Source organism: Haliotis cracherodii, unplaced genomic scaffold (assembly GCF_022045235.1).
Source record: "Haliotis cracherodii isolate W230 unplaced genomic scaffold, xgHalCrac1.p SCAF_3, whole genome shotgun sequence".
Lineage (NCBI taxonomy): Eukaryota > Metazoa > Mollusca > Gastropoda > Lepetellida > Haliotidae > Haliotis > Haliotis cracherodii.
The window spans coordinates 14,055,218-14,077,747 of record NW_027266286.1 but is presented as its reverse complement, the minus strand read 5'-3'; the positions used below and the strand labels follow the sequence as shown (position 1 = coordinate 14,077,747).

At 40.5% G+C, this 22,530-nt stretch overlaps 1 protein-coding gene and 1 pseudogene across 1 annotated transcript; one reads left to right on the top strand and one right to left on the bottom strand.

Annotated features, from left to right (window-relative positions):
* The first annotated feature begins 9,078 nt into the window (after nt 1–9,078).
* LOC139474905 (patched domain-containing protein 3-like) lies at nt 9,079–12,254 on the top strand. Its single transcript, XM_071258096.1, has 3 exons — nt 9,079–10,063; nt 10,226–10,432; nt 10,851–12,254. Exons 1-3 carry the CDS (start codon nt 9,079–9,081, stop codon nt 12,227–12,229), a joined length of 2,571 nt encoding a protein of 856 aa, XP_071114197.1. The 3' UTR covers nt 12,230–12,254.
* Nucleotides 12,255–19,075: 6,821 nt separating this feature from the next.
* Nucleotides 19,076–20,958, bottom strand: LOC139475240 (phthioceranic/hydroxyphthioceranic acid synthase-like; annotated as a pseudogene).
* Between the last annotated feature and the right edge of the window lie 1,572 nt (nt 20,959–22,530).

The window sequence follows — 22,530 nt, the reverse complement described above, 5'->3', positions numbered from 1 at the left end:
TTTAGCCGCCTTAATGCCGAGCGCCCTGTAAGGTAACAACAAGTGTCATCTCTCAGTATGCAAGGCCAGTGGACATAGGGCATTCCATTTAAAAGATGACAAAGACATATTCGTGTCAACAAGAACAGGCAGCGGTAAATCACTTTCATACGAAGGTGTACCAGTCGTGGATGTTGATTTTGTGAAACGTTCTCTGGTTGGACCTTCGATATGTGCGATAGTCCAAATATATTTAGCACCGGAAAGTGGGCTTGAAGTGGCAATAGTCCAGGCCCTCGGGGAGCCGTTAGGGGGTATCGTGAAGATGTGTCTACAAGCATCAAGTTTGGCACAGGTGTAGACCAGAACATACTAAACTCATTTTTGGAGGGCGGCAAAGCCGGTGATCATTGGGGCCGCCATATTGGCAAAATCCAAGATTGCTGTCAGTCCCTGTTGGATTTTGTCCTAACTAAATAACCAAAAGTCATAGAATGAATGAAGGCTCTTTTCATAGATTTTTGACCACAAGGATTTTGACATACAGAATACGCTTTGCATTTTAGTTGTCAGAGTATTTCCAGGGGCAGACTTAAGGGCAAAAACTTGCAGGTTTAGGTCTCATTTGGATGTGACACAATAACGTTATTTTCTGGTCTGCAAATGAGTATAATGCACTGCTGGTGGTTGATGCATGGTTTATAATACTGAACACATAAAGGTCACATGAATTGTTCCTTGCATGTATTTTTCCTTCTTCAAGAAACGCTGATATGGGTGCATTGATCACGCGAATGTGGCGTATATGGCAAATTGTCCAGTGAATGTATTCATATTTTCCCGTCTCTGTAGTTGTTTTTGGCTGAATTGGCGAGAATAGTAGTGTTGGTGGTGGTGAAATAATTGAAAATTGTACCTGTGATATTGCGCCAACAATGGAAAGTATCAATTGCGAACTTTGCTGTGTATGCCAGTCAGATAAAAGTGGAGAGTCGCAAACACCAAAGGTAGAAGAACTTTTAACTCTTGGCAGAGACCTGACTGACTTTAAGGAAATCAAGTAACGATAAGAATTTATGGATGAACAACTTCTTTATTACAATTAAGAGCGACGTTTTGGTATAGGTTCTAACACCTACACCGAAATTAAGAGTGACGTTTCGATGTTGGTGTAGGTTCTGACACCATTATCCAGCACTTGCTTGATATTGGTTTGAGAACCTACACCGAAACGTCGCTCTTAATTGTAATAATGAAGTTGTTCATCCATAAATTCTGATCCTTACTTAGTACTCTAAATGCCTATCAAAGAAGTTAAGGAAATCAATGCCGTTCAGTCTGATATAACAGTCCTCTTTGATCAACTAAATAATGGATCAGGTATTGCAGCAACACTCCGATCCCATAATGTTTAGTGTCACAAAATATGTACGAGCTACTGTAGTAGTTCTCGTGTGAAGAGGCTGCGTAAAAATCATGAACACAGAGTTCACCCCAAAAACTCAGATCAGCTGGGGCATCACATGGAAAAGGCAGTGGTGTCAAATGCTGCATTATCTGTGATGGAGATGACCAGACCAATATGCGCAAGGTGGCAACTGACAACGTAGATGCAAATCTTAAAAGCTGGGCAAATTAAAAAAATAATAACCAGTTGAAGGGTAAATTGATTGCACAAGCTGCGGATGTCCATGCTGGTGATGTTTTGTATCATGTTCAATGCTATTTGCATCTACGAGAGTCTGCACGCGCTGCCGATCGTCGAGCATCCTCAAGCCTTGATCCACCTGGTTTTCGTCAAATTGCTACAGCACAAATAGTAGCCCTTGTTGAGGATTCAGCCTCCATATATCAGCACTTCGACAGATGTACCGAACACTGATGGAAGAACAACGAAGTCCCTGTCATGATACCAGGCAGCCACATTCAACATGGTTTAAAAAGCATATTCTCAATCTTCTTCGAGAATGAGTTTTCACAGAAGGAAATCTACATTTCTAATAATACAAAGATTGCAGGTGAGTTCCAGCTTGGTCAAGATGATGCCCTATTAAAGGGTACATTTTCGGTCGAAAGTCCACACACAAGTTCAGATTCACTGGAAAGAATCAGTCACATGATCAGTCAAAGAAGAGTGTACAGGCACATATACATCATTATGGAACAGGTAGTTGTCGCATCTCTCTCTAGGGTCCATGAAGTTGGAGGGGACCTTCATGCACAATACATTTCACAGACGCTCGATAAGGTGACAGTGACAGTGTCAAACACTATCAGGCATTATATAATCCTGACATTCGCCAAGCGTCCTGATCTGACCAAAACAGGAATCAAAACCAGTGGTTTAAAGAAGAAAAATATGACTCTAAAAACAACACTCTTCCTTTCATTACAATCACGACAGATGTAGATATGGAAGAGTTTTTTTCGTTTTGAAAATAAATAGGAACCACCATTGTCTGATAGTGGTTCACTTCGATTCGGCAACAAGTCTGATATTCTGGAATGCATCAAATCACCAATTGGTCGAGCACATCCCGCCAAATTGGCCGCAGTTGTTGTGGTTAACCTTTCCTCAGTGGGAGCTTGTTAAGATATTCCTTCATCTGACACATGCTGTAGCACAGGGCCACCAGACAGCTTATGTTCGTCATGTTGATAGTGACGTGGTGGCTTCTTCTGTACACTGTCAGAGCTGTGTGTGTTTCGGTAGCGGGAAAAAAACTCGCGATATTCACATCCATGATATCTCTTCCTATCTTGGACCTTTGTGATCTCTGACATTGCCGCTTTTCCATTGCATTTCAGGGTGCGACACGACATCACAGCTCCTTCGGTGTGGCAAGAAGACTGACTGGTCATCTTGGCAATTACACCTGGGCCCACTTGCACAAAGCGACCTTAGCGCTACGATATTGTAAGCCTATGTTGCGAATTGCGATCATCTTAGCGCTAAGATCGCTTTGTGCAAGTAGGCCCTGGACTCAATGAAACACTGGCGACTCGAACCAATCAACCAGAACTTTTCAACCTTGAGTCTCTTCACATGCAGAAACTGAAACGATGTGTAGTTATCATGTTTAGTAAGGGGTGTGATTTGGCTGAAGTCAACGAAGCCAGACATCGTCTTTTTACAACTGAGAATACACCAGCCATTCAGGCAGCCTTGTTTGAACACATAAAAAGGGCACGGCTTCAGGCAAGCCTTTACTGGAATCAAGCAGCCTCAGTTCGCCGGGAAATCCCTGACTTTAGTGAATAGCAAAAGGAAGATTGTGGTATCTGGTCACCATACTGGACAACTCTCGAGGATACCAGTAAATCACTTAAATGACCAAACACACACTTCTATGTCAAACCAAAGCTCAGATTTGGAATTCTTCAGGTCAAACACCTATAAGAAGAGCCTTCATTCCATAGTTTGGATGTGCATTCTTGGTTTTGTTCACTAAGATGGGTCGTATGGCATGGGGATTAGTAAATACAGTCAAACACGCATGTGCATAATGCTTATCTACCTGGTGGAATCACTAGTATAACAATGTCATATCAACATCTTTCTGGGACAGGTTGATTGGACAGGTGGAAAAGCGGTGTCTGCAAACTACCTGAGTTTAATTTACGTATGGGTGAGTGTCAACCCAATCGAACACTTCTGTGATGAACTTGATCGACGTGTGCGTCAACGTCAGAACACGCCGCAGACACTGGCCAACGCGTTACAAGCAGAATGGCGCTGAATTCGTGCACTTATCCAGTGCCGAGCAGATGCAGAGCCGTGATTGCTGCCCGGGGCGGTCACACGAGATACTTAGTACAGCGCCACACTGTGCCTTATGTGACATGACAATGAACAGTTTCCAATGCCTTTGTACACCTACAACATGTGACTATGGAGCTCCAAAATGTCATATTTGTATCTATGATATTAAATTAAATATATCAACTTTATTACGTACAATAAATTTACTAAGATTCTACCTGTCTTTTTTAATCTTTTTTGAAGAGTGTATGTGTTGTCAGTGAGTTTCAGTATACTCACCTTAATTCTGAAAAATATCAAGCTGCCATGGAATATACGAGACAAGCGGAGTGGAAATGTGGACAAATTTAAAAGATATATACTTGAAATCGTAGGCCAATACATAACTCTGGCAAAGTATGTAGAACCAGCCACACACACGTGCATGCTGTGCAATGCTTGAACGCGACATTAAACCCTATCTCATCTCATGTTATCAGTCTGTCATATTTGATTGACATTATGCGTGGTGTCAATTGATGTTGTTTCATTTTATTAGCGGATTTGGTCATTGTTTTAGTTTAACAAATATCATGTTATGAAGCTGTAGGTGAAAAAACATTCATCAAACCAAAATGGCATTCACACATTGAGCCCATGTTGGGAAGCCAACCCGTGACGAAATAATGCTTTAACCACAAGGCTACCGCTCCACCCTCGCGTACCAGGATAAATTGAGACGAAATGTGATCCTACTCATTACGGCCAGTATTGTGTTTGAGTCACGTGAGTGCAAGCTACTGATTGGCTGCAACGTCTACTTCCTGATACTGATCACTGTGGCCAGGTAGCAATGAGGGGAGGGAATCTCAATATCTCCATGATTCGTTGGACGAATTTACCATGTTGAATATAAAATGTTCCACAGTAGACTACATATAAGTAAAGATCTCTACAATGTTGTGCAAAGACGTTCTCAACGACCGACAGGCCAAGCTCCAGTTTACATGGGGTAAGTACTCCCTCATGCATGACCATTTACACAAATGACATCAGATTAGTTACACTTCATACCAGTGTAGAATATTATTTAAAAGATCGTCGAACCGGTAAATTAGGTTTTGAGCAAATATGCGATGACACTTATTATTCCCTGACTGATAATGCAAACTGACATCGCAGCTCAGGTTGGTGTCAGAGACGGCTCAACGGTAAATTAGTTCTACTTCCTACCAAAACATCATATTAGAGAGAACTGGTAAATTAAGTTTGTTGGTTTGGTTGGTTTGTTGTTTAACGCCGCACTCAGCAATATTACAGCTATATGACGGCGGTCTGTAAATAATCGAGTCTGGACCAGACAATCCTGTGATTGACATCATGAGCATTGATCCTCGCAATTGGGATACGATGACATCAACCAAGTCAGCGAGTCTGATCACCTGATCCCGTTAGTCGCCTCTTTCGACAAGCATAGTCACCTTTCACGGCAAGAAAGGGTTGCTGAAGACCTATTCACGGGTCAAATTAAGTTTGAACAACTGACAAAATATGATATGACGCTAATCATTCCCTAACCGAAAATGCAGGCTGACATCGGCGGCTCAGGATGGTGTCAGAGACATGTTCAACTCCACCTTCGGACAACATTTGCTCTGCTTAAGTTTTATTCTATTTTATATATTCTTCTTATTATTATTTACTGACCGTCTGGATTCCAAATGCGATTAAATCATATCTGGTAAAATACACTACCACTGATGCATGTCATCTTATCCAAATTGCGTAGATCGATGCTCAGGGCGCTTAGGGCATGCTTAAGCATGGGTACAGCGCCATATAAATTGACTACTACTACTAGTAGTAGTAGTAGTAGTAGTAGTAGTAGTAGTTACGGACAAAATTTACACAATGCATCAAAGAGGCTTTGGGTGATCCTGGCACAGTGGGGCTCGTTAGGCTCATCATCAGCTCAGGGCCCTTAATTGCCCCCTCTACACGCAGCCCAGACAGCGAATAGGACTTCTCCCAGGAAGCGCTGCCTAGTCAAACTCACCCAGAACTTTTCCTTTCCCAGAATGTGAAGACTTCCTAACACTGCAGCTATCTGCATTACCCAGATTGGCAGAAGGGCTGTATTCCTGGTAGCAAACCCGGTAACTGTTACTGTTTGTTCTTAAGTATCATTTATACAACATAGAACACCTAATCATGTTTCGATTCAAATAGGTCAATATAGTGTCGATGGTTATCAGGATTTCGAGGTTTTAATTGGCGAGTATGGACGTTAAGTGTAGATTCAATGTTCAGGTATTTCAACAGTTTATTTTAACGATTTAATCCAAGTATATATGCTTATGTTTACATATATGATTGCAGAAGTACCAAAACTTTACATGTATGTATAATAACACGTTACTGGTAACTAATATGACTTCACAATAGTCTTCTTGTGCAAACGGAGCCTAGTATGGCAGAAACGTACTCTTTGTAATACCAGACACCCAATATATTTCCATGTACCTGACAAATTACAATCACATGCATTCAGTAACGAAATGAACAAAGGCCTTGGCTTGAAGAAATACTCAATAATTCATATCATTATATTTCCTCGAAAATGTTGTACAAGTGATTGGTATGTTTCTAACGAATATTTTCTTTCTAGGTAAACTCTGGAAATGACATTACAAAAGTTTCTATGATCATACAATGAAAATTCATTGTGTTTCGATCTAAAATAACAAGGAAGTTTAAATGAAACAAAATAGATGAGAAACACTTTTGTCCCTGATTCCAATATGAATTTCAAATATACTATTTAGAAATTCGAGATATTTTTGTTTCTCTTCCTTGATGTGTTCCGAATGCATCAACGCCTCTATTTCGTTAACTTCGAACAATGTTCCAAATTATTTACTATTTATCTACTTGTTTGGTGTTTGCTTGTTTTTGAGACTACAGCAGTCTAAATGTCCTGGTGCTGTCATATTACGGTTGGATTCAGGGATATTAGGAACATTTTCTTTCTTGAAGCCGACTGCGTTTGCTTAAAACCCCAGAACAAATATGTTCCAACAGTTAGCATCAATCTTATTACCGCATTCGACGTAATAAGCGCCCAGGGCGCTCTCAAAAATAGAAATAGGGGGCTCTTATTAGAATATTATTTTGGTGGAAAAAAGAGAGTTGAAAGATAAATTTCGTGGTTAATGCTGATACACTGAAATGTTTATTTGCGACAGATACATTTTTCCAGAATTTAATTGCCCATAATTAAGAAAGCATATAACACAAGAGTGCGTATTATACGCGAATAAATAAGTCTTGTGTACGTTGATCAATCTGAAGGAGTGCTAATTGGGATTGATCACTAGCCAATATATTAGCAAATATCGCCGTGGGCGCGTATTAGAGCGGGGCGCTTATTACGTCGAATACGGTAATATGTATTTCAGCTTGAAAAAAAAGCTACTGTATCTATTACATATCAAGGACATGTATCATTAAGGCCCGAGGTTTCCATTATATTTTGCCAGTTTAAAGATACTTAAAACTAAAAATAATAATATTAGATATTTTGCATATATGTGAATTTATGCCTATATCTACAAGTATATCATTTTTAAATGTAATAAATAATATTTTTAAGTTAATAATATGTGAATATTGTGAAATATGATCTTTATTCCTGGTTAGTTTGACAATTAAGGTAATAAATTCTGTTTGGTTGTCGAGGACAAGAAACAAGGAAGCAGTTGCACTTCGATGGCGATGATAATGACATATTTAGATCTGACAGAAAATACATATAAATATATAAACCACTCAACGCCAGAAAATAATCAGTATCGATTATCTGCCAAGCGATCATTTCACGAACAGACGTAAAAGACAAAGTAGCTGTGAAAAGTATATGAATGGATCATTGAAAATCAGTGATGACACCAGGGCTTCGCGAAAAGGGTAAGCATGTCCTGCCAACAGGTAACACCCGCCACTCACACAATATGCATATAAAGTAGGTGTTTGTTTGTGGTAACCTGACGTCGCCCAGCAGTACTCCTGCCATACCCCGCATATGTTAATACAATCCAGGATACAAGGGAATATGTGAAATAGATACTAGGAAAAGGGTTTTCTAAGTTTGGGTTTCATTTTGTGTGGACGTCATATCTTTTGCTTTCACGGAGTTACCATGGTCGTTAAATATACTGTTCCCAGGATGAATTAATATAAATGCTCCAGTGTAAAGTACCTGCTTATATCATTGACATTCACAAATAATATTTGTTCATCTCTTGGTGCTGTTCAGGGGCGGTCGGGTAGCCTAGTGGTTACAGCGTTCGCTCGTCACGCCAAAGACCCGGGTTCGATTCCCGACATGGGTACAATATGTGAAGCCCATTTCTGGTGTCCCCCGCCGTGATATTGCTGGAATATTGCTAAAAGCAAACTCACTCACTCGCTCTTCGAAGATGGTACCACAGAGGAATAGAATGTACACGGCAGAAAATTTCGTTTCACAGATAATATATTCATATTGTTTTGTTGATTCTTATAACGGCAAGTATTTGAAGATGGACCCCGGGTTGTTATTCCGTTTATCAAGAATCCTAATGTAAAACGGTATTCTGATGCATGTGTGCGTGTGTGCGTGTGTGCCATACGGACAAAACAAATCAACAAAATAAATAGAGTATTCAGGTATTTTAACAGGTTCAGTTTCTAACTCTTCGAATGTCAGACTGACTGATACTAATGAAACAATAAATCTATGAACAATACCGTGTGATTGGTTATTTGCAATTAATGGTTGAAACGATTTTAATACCCAAAATAGACTTACATAAAATTTACAAAAGCAATATCACCTTACTAGACCACATGAAAAACCGTCCAGAAATATGTATTCCGCACGCTTTTATTAACAAAATGTTAACCAACAAGCATGAATTAAACAACAAATATAATTACATATGCAAAGCGGAAGGTCCGGAGTCATACAAAAAGACGTTTATAATGGATACTTGTTATTACCCTGCCTGGCGTTCGACAATAAAGGGACAAAACAAGGAATGTTGGGTTTAGTCTCAGTATAATGTGTCGGAGTGGGTTATCTATGTTAAACTGCGCCATGGTATCTAAGTGGGCCAGCACTATAAAACTGGTATTCCTCTAGAACACTAGAACAAGCTGACACATGCCCATCGTTAAGTGCACTAATCTTTCACTCGACCCCATTTCACTCAACATGTATGAACAGGATATCGTCACCACTATACGTGTTCGGTACCCTTTTCTAACATTATTTCATTTAATCTTTTTCAGATGTAACGGCAAATGAATAGTCCAGGATGGGCTGCCTGAATAGATGCTTCGAGGCTGTGTCTGGCTTCTTCCAGAGGATTTTCAGAAAGATCGGTGTTTTCATTGGAACCTACCCAGTTGTACTGATTATAGCCTCACTTTCAGTAACCCTTTGTCTCAGCTGTGGTATGATAACATTGTCCAACGAGACTGACACAGAGACACTGTACACGCCCATTAACAGCAGAGCATCACAAGACAGAGTTCAGTACCAGGCCACGTTCCCAGACGCCACAGGGAGCAACTACCGCGGATATGCACTTACGGCACTTGACATGTATGGCCGACTTGTAGTGAGCAGCTCGACAGGTGTAAATGTACTGTCCAATGCATCCATGCAAGAAATACGGAACCATATAAGCACAATAAAAGATATCAGTATTACATATGATGGGAAGGTGTTCAAGTATGATGATATTTGTGCTCGACAAAACGGGAGTTGTTTTGCTTCAGGAGAGTTTCTCACAACAGATGCTGTATATAATGCTTATCTGGCTGGTGGAATCACCTACCCAAACTGGAATAACATAGACATATCAGCATTTCTTGGACAAGTTAATCATTCAGGTGGAACAGTGGTATCAGCAAAGTACCTGAGTGTCACGTTTAATTTACGAATGGACTCAACGGTTAACAAGGCAAAAGCAAGAGCGTGGGAAGAAGCGTTCCTGAAGAGAGCAGCAAGTTTAAACACAACATCTACAAGGATAAACTATGCTGCCTCCCATTCACTAGACACAGAGTTGAACAAAAACACAAACGGAGACATCGTGTTCTTCTCTATAACCTTCACGTTGATGATCACGTATGCCACTGTCGTCGCCGGAGGTGATGTGGTGTCATCGAGGACGTGGGCATCATGGGCAGGCGTTATGGCAGCTGGATTTGGCATCATGTCATCGTTTGGACTTGTCAGCCTTTGTGGTGTAAAGTTTGTCAATATCGTCGGTGTAACACCATTTCTGATCATAGGTACGTTGAAATAGTTTGATAATAGAGTTACAGAATACAGACAAGAGGTTAATGGTCAGATATATTTTATTTAAGTATCCGTGCCACACCAGTGATATAGTCGCACTTTGGATCTCCCATGCTGTGAAACAAATCATTACTCACATCCTCTTGTTGATGAAGGTATCGGTGTGGACGACATGTTCCTGTTGATGTCAAGCTGGGCGGAGACCTACCCTCACCGAGACAAGTCCGTCGCCAGTAGGATGGGAATGACCTTTGCCTCAGCGGGTATCGGTATCACCATCACGTCCCTCACTGATCTTCTGGCCTTCTTAACTGGCGTGTCTTCTGTGTTTCTCAGTGTGAGGAACTTCTGTGTATACACAGGTTAGTATGATGTATTTTAGCCCCAAACCAGTTACACCTACCTGGCTTCAATTAAGATGCCAATTACCATCAGTCTCTATACAGGTTAGTGGTTTTCATAGAGTATGTTCAGATTAATGGACCTTTCTGAGCAGGTTATTTTCTCCCCTCCAGTGTGTGTTGTACATTCTTTGTGTTCAGGTTGATGGTGTATCGTCGGAATCGTACCATGCATTCTTCTTTTAATATCGTCTTTCTTATCGTTATCAAAATGGTTTTGTAGCTTTCTGTTCATTTCATAATTTCACAAATTCGTAAATTCTCTGGGCAGCATTTTAGCAATCTCACCAAAAGCGCAGGTTCTCTTCTCCCTTGTAGTCCATTCGTGTCACCCTGAAAACTAACCTGTTGTTGATTTATATATTCTTCTCGTTCACAGGAGTGGCCGTCATCTTCTGCTACCTGTACCAGTGCCTCCTCTTCTCCCCCTGCCTTGCCATACATGGCCGTCGGGTTGACAGTAACAGACACTGCATGACCTGCCTCAAAACCCAATCCAGAGACGAATTCAGGAAAGATGGCGCCTCCACTTGCAGAGTGTACTGCTGTGGAGGCTCACCACCAACAGAGAGGGGTCAGGATGAACGATTCTTTGAGACACTGCCACGAAAGTACCTGCCACGAATGTTACTGAGTGTGTGGGGGAAGGTAATTGTGATTGTCCTATTCTTGGCCTACCTCGGAGTGTCAATATGGGGAACATTGAACTTCAAACAAGGTTTGATTCTGAAGAACCTGGTCTCCACAGATTCATACTATCATTCCTATAGTGAGATATATGATGCACACTTCTCAAGTGTTTTCCCTGTCCCGTTTGTATTTGGTCCAACCACAAATTACACAGACAAGAATACTGTAGATAATATCGAGTCTCTGATCAATAGTTCAAAAACAGACTCTGGAGTAGATGAGAATTCGTTGATTTGCTGGTTCGATTCTTATAAAGCAACAACTGTTTATGATAACAGCAGCACCACAGCTTTTGTATCGGGATTGAAAACATTTTTTACAACAACCACATTATTTGATAACGATGTTGTATTTGACTCAACTGATACTGACATCAAAGCTTCCCGATGTTATCTTTTATCAACAAATATTAAAGAATCCAACGCTCAAGCTGATGTTATGGTTCGAATGCGAGCTCTGGCTGACAACTCACCTCTCTCTGTCTACACCTTCCACCCAGCCTATATCTTCTTTGAGCAGTATGTTGCTATCCTTCCCAATACACTACAAACTGTGGGCGTGGCACTGGTCGTCATGACTGTGGTCACCTGCATCTTCCTTCCTCATCCTCTTCTGGTTTTCCTTGTCGTCCTGAACATCGTTTCTATCCTCGTTGGCATCTTCGGGTTCCTTTATATCTGGGGACTCAGTCTGAGCTCAGTGACAATGATCCATCTCATCATGTCTGTCGGCTTCTCGGTGGACTTCAGTGTGCACGTGTGCTCTGCCTATATGATTGGAGAAGGAAGAAACAGGAGAGAGAAAACCGAATCTTCCATTGTCCATGCAGCTGGTCCCATATTAAACGGTGGAATGTCATCCTTTCTGGGCATTCTTGTGCTGGTGTTCTCAAAGTCCTACATCTTCAACTCCTTCTTCAAGATCATGTTCACAGTGATCCTGTTCGGCATGCTGCATGCTGTGTTCCTCCTCCCTGTTATATTGTCCATCCTTGGCCCTGTAACCAAAACTTTCGTAAGTCCTGCAAGCTCACGTCCACCGTCACCTCCCCCAGATTACCCTCGTTGAGATTCGAGTTCCTAACCTTGACGCAAGATGTGTGTCGTTGTGTAATCTGGGCCATATTCCGATCTAACAGGCATGTCACCAACTCTATCATAAGTCCTGCAAGCTCACGTCCACCGTCACCTCCCCCAGATTACCCTCGTTAAGATTCGAGTTCCTAACCTTGACGCAAGATGTGTGTCGTTGTGTCATCTGGGCCATATTCCGATCTAAGAGGCATATAACCAAATCTATCATAGGTCCTGCAAGCTCACGTCCACCGTCACCTCCCCCAGATTACCCTCGTTGAGATTCGAGTTCCTAACCTTGACTCAAGATGTGTGTCGTCGTGTCATCTGGGCCATATTCCGATCTAACAGGCATATAACCAACTCTGTCATAAGTCTTGCAAGCTCACCTCCTATAGACGACATGTAACAAAGACCACTGGTAATAAGCACCATTATTACATGTGTTCGTTTCAGAATTGAGAATTTTACAAAATTAAACACATACACAAAAATAAAAGACATACACCTAAATATTCATTGTCCTCCCTCTCAACACACAGATACCTAAACTAGAATATTTCTGTCAAATCCAATGAGATGTAAATCCACAATACTAGTATTTGAGAAAGAAATAGCATGTACGTATTAACCTCAGCAATACTGAGAAAGAGTACATACTCTCTGTTCTGAAATATGTTACTGTTGGTGTGCTGTGATTTGCAAATAATATGACATTTATACCAATTAGGTTTCTACTGTCCCAATATTCATTCAGATAGTTTGGTCATCTACTTATGTGTGTTTAACTGTTAGTGTGCCCATTTTATTTCTCTATGTTGATTCCGTAGTACATCTGTCCATGTACATAAACCATATAATCATCATGAAAACGGTTCACAGTTTGGTAACATGTGTAACAGGAAGAAGGTTTTTTGTTCATCTGCCAGAGATGGACATTGTAAAAAAGTACCTGCCAAACTGTCATACACTACCACCAATTATTGATCTGGTGTCTGTATAACTACAACACTGGGACCATTGATTATTTAATGCTATGTGGATGACTTTCTTTGTGATGTATTGCCTTCCCTACTGTGATATATGAATAAACCAGTCTGTTATCTTTGTTATATTCTTGACACTTCATCGATTCATACAAACATCCACAAAACAAAACAATTTCCATAATCATAGGAAGTCTCTAGTCAAAACAAAAAACCATTTTCCGACTAATTCATAAGCATATGTTTATGAATCACTATAGTGATGGCACTAGGTCTTTGTGAGGGTGAGAAAGTGAGAGAGTGAGAAAGTGAGAAAGTGAGAAAGTGAGTGTATCCTTTCCCAACGGTAACGCCCGTGACAAACACATGCAAATGCACGCCAATTCTTCATCTTCACGCAAAATAGGGAATAGCATCGGTCAAATTTGGAAATGTTCTTCATATATCTACCATAAGATGTTTTAAACTTAAAAAAAAACTCGAAAGCTTAAACCTTGATCAAACAACTTTTGAGGATGAGTCGTATGACGTTCTTTGATAAATTCGTAGAAAGAGAAGACCCGATTGAACCTCAAAAGCTGTGAAATGTAGACAACAAAGGTTGCATATTGCTCGACATGTAGGGAAGGTTGAAGACACCCCTCTTGTCATACAGACTTGTGAATAGCTTTTGTCTCTTTGAATTTGTATCCATTGATTTAAATATGAAACAGATGAGTTTCATTGGTCTCTTTCATTTCTAGTTCAGGTGAGTGAGTGAGAGGGAATCGGCTATTTGATCATTAGAGAACGATATCAAATTATACTCTGTGTGTGTGTGCGTGCGTGCGTGCGTGCGTGCGTGCGTGCATGCGTGCGTGCGTGCGCGCATGGGAATACATGGGTTGGCTTGGCGTAGATATAGTAAGTGAGTGAGTGAGTATGGTTTTACGCCGCTTTTGACAATATTCCAGCAACATGTGTGAGTGTGAGTGTGTGTGTGTTGGGGGGGGGGGGGGGGGGGGGGGGTCATTCCATATATATCAATGCAATTTTAGATACCTGCGTACTACTTGTACAATAAAAGCAGTGGTGGGGTAACATAATCTTGAGGAATTAATGACAAACACTGGGACCTTTGCCGCCACACATGACTTTATCGCCAGTAATATGATAATTAGGCCGATTTCCTTGTCATGTGCCTTGCGTGAGAGGCGACGAGTATCCCTGCCTTTTCCTCTTAAGTTCTCTTATCAAGCACATGAACTTTTTGATCACTCGTAAGCCTGCATTAATCTTGTTGTTGTTGTTTAGTCAGCAAGGTTACGTAGGTCATCGGCCCGTGTTACGGCAGCTGTATAGCAGCCATTGTTGTAATTACAATTGTCCTTAATTACATAGACTTATTAATAAACATATCCAAATTTCTTATGATATCAAGACGTTGGCTTTTATGTAATGCGGGAAATACATAGAAGTTTCTTGGAATATACTGTTCACGCTATTGGGCATACACCTTGCATACAAATAAGAAATGATACTCATCCTCAACAAAACCTTTTTTTACAAACATTGCAGAACCTTTCGCTTCTGGGAACATTTGCATATCTGCCAGTCTCAATTTTTAGTTCGTGAGAACTACGTCTAAACTTAGCTAAAGCTACATGAAATTTGTGGATAGAAATATACTTAATATAATACTCTTGAAACGCTATAGATTTTTACATAAAGTAATTGAATGTTTTTGCACCATGTGACAAAGATGCATGCCATTCTTGCTGATAAATACATTTTGCTCTTACCATTAATTCTGATAAAAATAATTAAATACTACCAATACACTGATTATCCCAAACATAGCCAATAATTTAATGCTGTCAATAATTTTATACTTTTCCTGGTAAGTAAGAATCATCAATGACATTGTTCGCTCTTTATTGTTTTGATGCAGAGTCCGAGGTTACACTGTGCTGATAAGAGAAATGGTTTAACGAATATTAAAATATGTCCCTGTTACCTATGTATGTGGTAAGAGGCGACTCAATGAATCAAGTGGTCAGGTTGGGTGATTTAGGTCCATGCATGTTATCGTACTGTATAATAACTGGTTTGTCTGCCCCAGATTTAGTCACTAACAGACCGCAGTGATAAACGAAAGCAATAGCTCTTTATCATCACAAAGGTGAGGTGAGGTGAAATTGGGTTTAACGTCGCGTCCAAGATTATTGCATTTATATAGCGACGTGCATGCACGTGTGTGTATGGCTGCTTGTACTAGTCCGGACTAATGCCGATTTATAGTGCTAGCTCACTGAGATACATGTACCTTGCCGCAGTTTAACATGAATACCCCACTCAGACACAGTATACTGACTCCGAGCCGACCAGTCCTTGTTTTAGCCCCTTAATGCCGGGCGCCATACAGAGTAACAACAAGTACCATATTTTAAAGTCTTTTGGTATCACGCGGCCGGGGTCGAACCCCGGACCTCCCGCTGTCCGGGCGGACGTTCTACCACTGGACCACGGAGGCGGTCTATTTTCACAAAGGATAAAATTGCAAATTAACAGATAACTAATCAAAATCGAGATATGCATACGGTTATTGTATAATTGACGATTCAACACAAGTCCGATAAAATCCTTTCGAAACCAACATAGGGTACTTATATTTTATACCAGCAAAATCTGCATTTCAGTGTTCAAAAGAATGTGATTACAAACTGAGCAGGCCCATTTTTATGAAAGCCTATAAACATCTGTTAACACATTTTGGCAGCGGGAAAAGATTAATGAGAGACATGGCAATGTATTTCTTTGTCAGTGAAGGGCACGAGTGACCCAGTCGTCTACGGCGCCACAATACGCTGTGCAGAGTTGCGTAATCAGGGAACGCGAGAAATCTATAAATTCGAGTGATAAAATCGAAACCCCGTCACCCTTAGGTCACGTTTTGGCTTCTAATTTCCGTTGGTGATAAGCGACACATTCTCGAGATATTTTGTGCGTGGGTGATCCTTGCCGTCTTCTTGTCATATGATCCATGTGGCTGGGTGTTTAGAGAGCCAATAAGATTTACAGGTGACCTATCTTTGGCCTGTCAGAAAGTCGGCAACTATTCCAGGTATAACCTCACTGGTGTCATGCCAGCATACCACAATCAACAGTCACATAATCAATGATGTTATTCCATATAACTTTTTTATGATTTTCGATGTAATCAATTTCCAAGAACAAGGCAGTCAGTGGACGAATCAAAACCGGTTTTTCCTTTAAATGTGACACCAAAGAAATCAATACGAAGGCTATTTATGTCTATCGCGTACCAGATTTTTCTGCATGATTTTTCTAATTTATTTTGTAGTGGTTTGTGTCACGACATTACCCAGTATGAACGCACAATTCCTCGAAATGATTTGCATCAGGAAGACAGCAGGCAATGTGAGCCACGTTGTGACCTTGTGATGTATGTGAAGTTGCGATCTTTGTAGATACATCTCAACATAAGTAAATACAACACTGCGTTCGCATTGTATCTTGTTATTGTTATGGTACATTCCATTTTGTACATGCGATGCAGCCATTCTTGCAGTACCTCACCGGAGAGTATTTGGCACACGGCAGAGTCTACTTTAGAGGCTGTCAGAACATCAGAACACATAGCCATAGCGTTTGACACTGCGTATTAGTCTTACTATTATTTACACATGATATGTCTATTTTATCACAGCGTTCACGTTACTATATACGTAGGTACACATTGCTTGTTTGTTTGTTTGTTTGTTCTTTAACACTGCACTCAGCAATACTCTGTAAATAATCAAGTCTTGACCAGACAATCCTGTAATTGACATCATGACCATCAACCCACGCAGTTAGAATACGTTGACATGTTTCAACCAAGTAAGACGAGCCTAATCTCGTTAGTCGCCTCTTACGACAAGCAAAGTCGCCTTTGACGGCAAGCATGCATTGGGTTGCAGAAGACCTATTCTACGCCGGATCTTCACCGGTATGCACACGTTGCTATCCGCGTAGGTACACGTTACTATCCACGTAGGTACACGTTACTATCCACATAGGTACACATTACTATCCACGTAGGTACACGTTACTATCCACGTAGGTACACGTTACTATCCACATAGGTACACGTTACTATCCACGTAGGTACATGTTACTATCCACGTAGGTACACGTTACTATCCACATAGGTACACGTTACTATCCACATAGGTACACGTTACTATCCATGTAGGTACACGTTACTATCCACATAGGTACACGTTACTATCCACGTAGGTACACATTACCATCCGCGTAGGTTCATGTAGCTATTACTACTGAGGTAGAAGTAGAAGTAGTTCTTTCCACTCTGGAGTAATAATTCTTGTGATTGCGTTCCATCTTCTTCGCTGTCATGTCAAATGGTCGACTCGTGAGCAATTTGAAAATAAGAATTCTTTTATATGCTTGTTGACTGGTTACAGATATATTGCACCATGCCCGTGCTCGTTGGTTTCACCGAAGTGGTAAATGTCTGAGACCTGCATCACTTCGGGCTTTCCTCCCACATTAAGCTGACACGCCGCGATATGACTGGAATAGTGTTAAAAGCGGCGTTGAACCCAACTCACTCACTCACTCACTCACACAGTTCAGAATTAACATCAACTTTAATACACGTCTTCAGATATCATCAAATACGATTCTGGGTTCCTCTGTACGTTATTCATTCGATTAAATGGTTTTATAACTCAAATTGCTTAGCTTTAGCCAAATTCAGTAACTGCATTGCGACCTAAACCAGTTGTTACAAAGTTGAAAATGGCGGGCGTCAGCAAAACACGTTGCTCAGCCCTGATCACAAATTCACACAAATATGAGTAAATATCGAGCTGCTAAGGGATTTTCATCTGTTTGGTGAAGAACGAAGGTATGATTAATCTGTATCTTATGGTTAATTAGCGTAACTATGCTTAGAACGATAAATTCTTCAAAAGTTACGGTCAATAGAAAACTCTTGAAAAAGATCGTTTTGACAGACATCGATGCTTATGAGGTACTGACATATCCTAAACAATATACATAACATGATGGCATTGACATATGATTATTCTACGAGATAACAGTATGTTATGAAGTTCTATAACAGCATGCTATGATCCTCTGATAGATTTCTTACCAAAACGAATATCGAAACATTGAATTACGTGAAAACGAGGTTGGCAGAAATATACTGGTGTATACCTGCAAAACTTACACTGTCATATAACCATCAAAAATACAACAGGGAAATAGTTAGGAATTTTTACATGCTGTCATAACTTACACATTTTACATTGAGGATACATTAATATTTAAACATTCTTCGTGATGGTCATCACAATACATTATAAGACTCCAGTTGATATGTACAGATAGATTTGTGAAAGAATGTTTCATAAAAATAAGATGTGATTTGCCTATATACAAGGGCTGGTCAAAAGGTTCTAGGCCTGACTAACTTTCAACTATGTGCCATAATAAAGTGAACCAGTCAATGTAATACATTGTTTGAGTAGTTCATTGCAAGTGTGTTTGGTCTGTTTGTGACAGGTAACTACTAGATGGCATGACTGTATGCTATGTCAAGTATCTACTTGATTACATGACTGTCAGTTGTGTGAGGTAACTACGTGATGGCATGAATGCATGCAGTGTGAGTCATCAATTTGACGTCATGAGTGTATGCTGTGGTTGGTAGCTACGATATTATATGACTGCATGCTATGCCAGGTGGCTATTTGATGTCAATACTGTATGAAGGATCGGGTAGTTACTTGATGGCATGACTGGATGCATGCTGACTGGAAATGAAAGGACATCTCTTGTTTTTATTCCTGTTGGACATATTTCCTCCATTCGTCATAAATATACTTTGATATCTGGGTCACCGTCGCATTTTCGACGTTCAGTGTTGTTGGCGATAACTGAACATGTATGTCGTTCATGATTTGCGTCGTGATTTGTAATGTAATTCATCAAATTAACTCCCTGTTCTCTGGTTCCCTGTTCAAAAACAAAAGTACTGTCCAGCATGGCTGCTTCAATAACATAGCTTTCACATACTCTACGAGTTTTAACATTTTAAGATTTTGCTCATTTCGTTCAGATTCAAAGTTGTATGGGAAGCTGGTCGCACAGAAGAAGTTGTAGATGGAGAAAGAAGCAGCCAAAAACGAGACGCAACATCCGGGTTGTTTTCTCTTTGAAGAGTCTCCTCAAACTTTGTCATATGAAGTCCACACATCACAAACTGTGGTTTGTTCAACATAAGAACATGTTTTAGACATTCTGGTATGTTCTTTTTCTGTATGATTTTATATCCATATGACTCAAGAATCTTTATGTTCTTCTCTTGTAGCATTCCCTTTCGCAGAGGGCCCCAGTTAACAGTTTGTCCACACTGACCATTTATATTCCGCACATGCGCAAGGCCATCCATAAAACCATTCCCTGTAGTTTGATTGTCCAGCGTTTCCAAAGACCGATGTTACAGACGAAAACAGCACAAAGTAGTGCAATGGGAGATGCTCTGTCAGGAGATGCAGGTTCCAGGATCCAGCAACCTTGGGAGAAGAAGCTGTGTGGAACTTCTCTCTTGTCATGTCCGGAACTAGTCCATCCTCAAACACAGCAGCCCCAAAGAACACCCCTTTCAATGAGAACATAGGGAAACTAGTCTTCAACTCCGACAATGCTGATTTCAGAGCACTGATATCCTGAACATCAGCTTGCACTGATTTCACACTACATCCATAGTCCTTGGATATCTGTTCAATGTCTTTTTTGTCATCGGTAGGATTACGTCTACTGAGAATTGCAACAAATCCTGCTCCTTTGCTAACCAAATACAAGACGCATTCCCATCCCAATCCAGTCAAACCTCCAACAACAAGATACATTCCAGTCTTATCAAACAGCATATCCTCTGGTATACCCACTTGTTCTGTATGGAGACTTGCATCGCTGTAAATATTCCATTCCTTTGGTTTGAGTAGTTCGGTAAGGTCAATTGGTAGAGGCTGCGACACTGGAGAGTCACACAAGGTTTTGAAACACAGCAATATTTCATCCACATTTCTGCTGTTGTCCTTAATCCAGCTGTACAACTTTGGAATATGTGTCTCCATTTCATTGAATGAAAGAATTTCCAAAGACCTCACAATGGATACTTTCACGTGTAATCTGTCACATTTCACCAGCTTTAAAATGGAGGTTTTCATCATATTTTTGAAGCCGACAATAAGCTCTTGACAATGCCATTTCTGAACAATCATTTGTGCTAGCTCTGCAGTTATCTGTATTGTAGATATGACCACTGGGCTTCCATGGTGAGATGGTATTTCATTGGGTGTCAACAATACAACTGTCTGTGTTTGTGTGGCCAACAAAAGAGCCTTCATTGCCTCAGCATACTTCTTCGTCTGGTGTGTGTACAGTATTGCAGCGCCTTTCATAACTTGATCACATAATCATCAAATGCAATAAAGTCTCAGCATGTATCCAGTTTCATACTTGTTAGGTACTTCATTTCCATCACAAATGATGTTTGGACACAGGTCTTTGGCATGACTAGTTGTGGGTAGCAATTAACAGCTGTTAATCGTTCTTTAATTGATAGCACATCAAGTCTGTCTGATGTGACCTCATCCAGAGTTTGTCTAATCACTGCTTCTGCGTAAGCTGTAGTACTTTTCCTGATTGCAACTGCCATCACACATTTGGGGATATCCTTAATTTCAATGTTTGTTATGTGTCCCCGATTTACGTTCAACAGCATTTTAAAAGACACTGCTATGTTCACTACATTGTGTTCATTTAAAGCTATCCGTTTGCAATGGAAAGTGCAGCCTCGGCTTCCACGGCACCTGGAAGAATAATTGTTCCTTGCACCTTGTGTTCCTGACCCTGATACTTCTCATAGGCTGTCTTTACTTGTTCAGTGACAACATTCCGGACAAGCACCATCATCCCACATGGAAGGATCCGAGTTCTGTGATAGATGGCCCTCACAGCTTCATCCGGGAACAGGATTCCAGCAACGTGTGCTGCAGTCACCTCCCCGACTGACTGACCTACAACAGCTGCAGGCTTCACCCCCAGGATTCCCAGAGATGGGCAAGAAACACCTGACAAGCAAAGATGGCGATTGGGCTGAACAAACGATCTTCCACATCATAATCATCATGCAGTCTCTCCATTAAAGACCAGTCTACAAAGCGAGATATATATATATATATATATATATATATATATATATATATATATATATATATATATATATATATATATATATATATATATATATTTCCTGCATCTTTGCTGAAAAGCATTTGCTGCATTTCAGGTGATCTTTGGGCATTCCAACCCATGCTGTACCAATTCCACAAAATACAAATAGGAGCCTGTAAGGAACACTTTTCTGAAATCAAAGTGCTCCCTATACACACATGACGTGTATTCTATGGCTTTGAAACTTTGTAACTCCCCATGTTGTTTGAAGAAGAGTGAAATTGATTTGTGTTATGTATCATAATCAGAGCCTGAAAAGCAAACTGGTAAAATTTCATCTGTTTCGTTACAATCGCCCGAACGTTCCACTGCATAAGATGTCAGAACAGCATGACTGTTGCTACCACCAAACCCAAAGGAATTGATGCATGCAATTTTCTTCTCCCCTTTCCAGTCTATGTTTTCAACAGACACAACAAGACTGAAACCTATCAAAGTCAATCTCTGCATTGGGCTTGTCAAAGTGTAGGGATTGGCACGATACTGTTTCATCATCAGCAGAACTTTGATGAGTCCAGCCACTCAGGCTGCTGCCTCCAGATGGCCGATGGTGGTCTTCACAGAACCAATGTGACGTTGCTGAGGAAACGTCTCAAAGAAGGTCCCCTAGAGCTGTAGCTTCTGGGGGGGTTCCCAGTCTCGTCCCTGTGCCTGAAGAGATGAGCAACTACTTCAGCATCATTCGTCTGTGCCATGGAAACACTGTATTCCCCTTCACATGACAAAATAATGCTGTGTATTATTCTACAATTGACAGTGTTTTTTTTATCTGAAACACATAATAATAACAGATTGTGTTATGGCCCCTTCAAACAAATGTGTTTAAAGAGTTGGTCGTGATAAACACTTAGATTAGGCATTTGGTGATGTCAATTGGACATTGTGCACAGAATTGTTTGGTTCAAATACTTAATACAAATGGGCTTCCTACATAGATTCCGACTAAATAAAATATGTATATTGGCCTTTTTTTAATAAGGGTCAACTTATAAAT

Excerpts from the sequence above, each read along its gene's own strand:
- LOC139474905 (XM_071258096.1), top strand. The coding sequence starts at position 9,079 with ATGGGCTGCCTGAATAGATGCTTCGAGGCTGTGTCTGGCTTCTTCCAG. Across the intron at positions 10,064-10,225 it reads AACACCATTTCTGATCATAG|GTATCGGTGTGGACGACATG; the intron begins GTACGTTGAAAT and ends TTGTTGATGAAG. Across the intron at positions 10,433-10,850 it reads GAACTTCTGTGTATACACAG|GAGTGGCCGTCATCTTCTGC; the intron begins GTTAGTATGATG and ends TCTCGTTCACAG.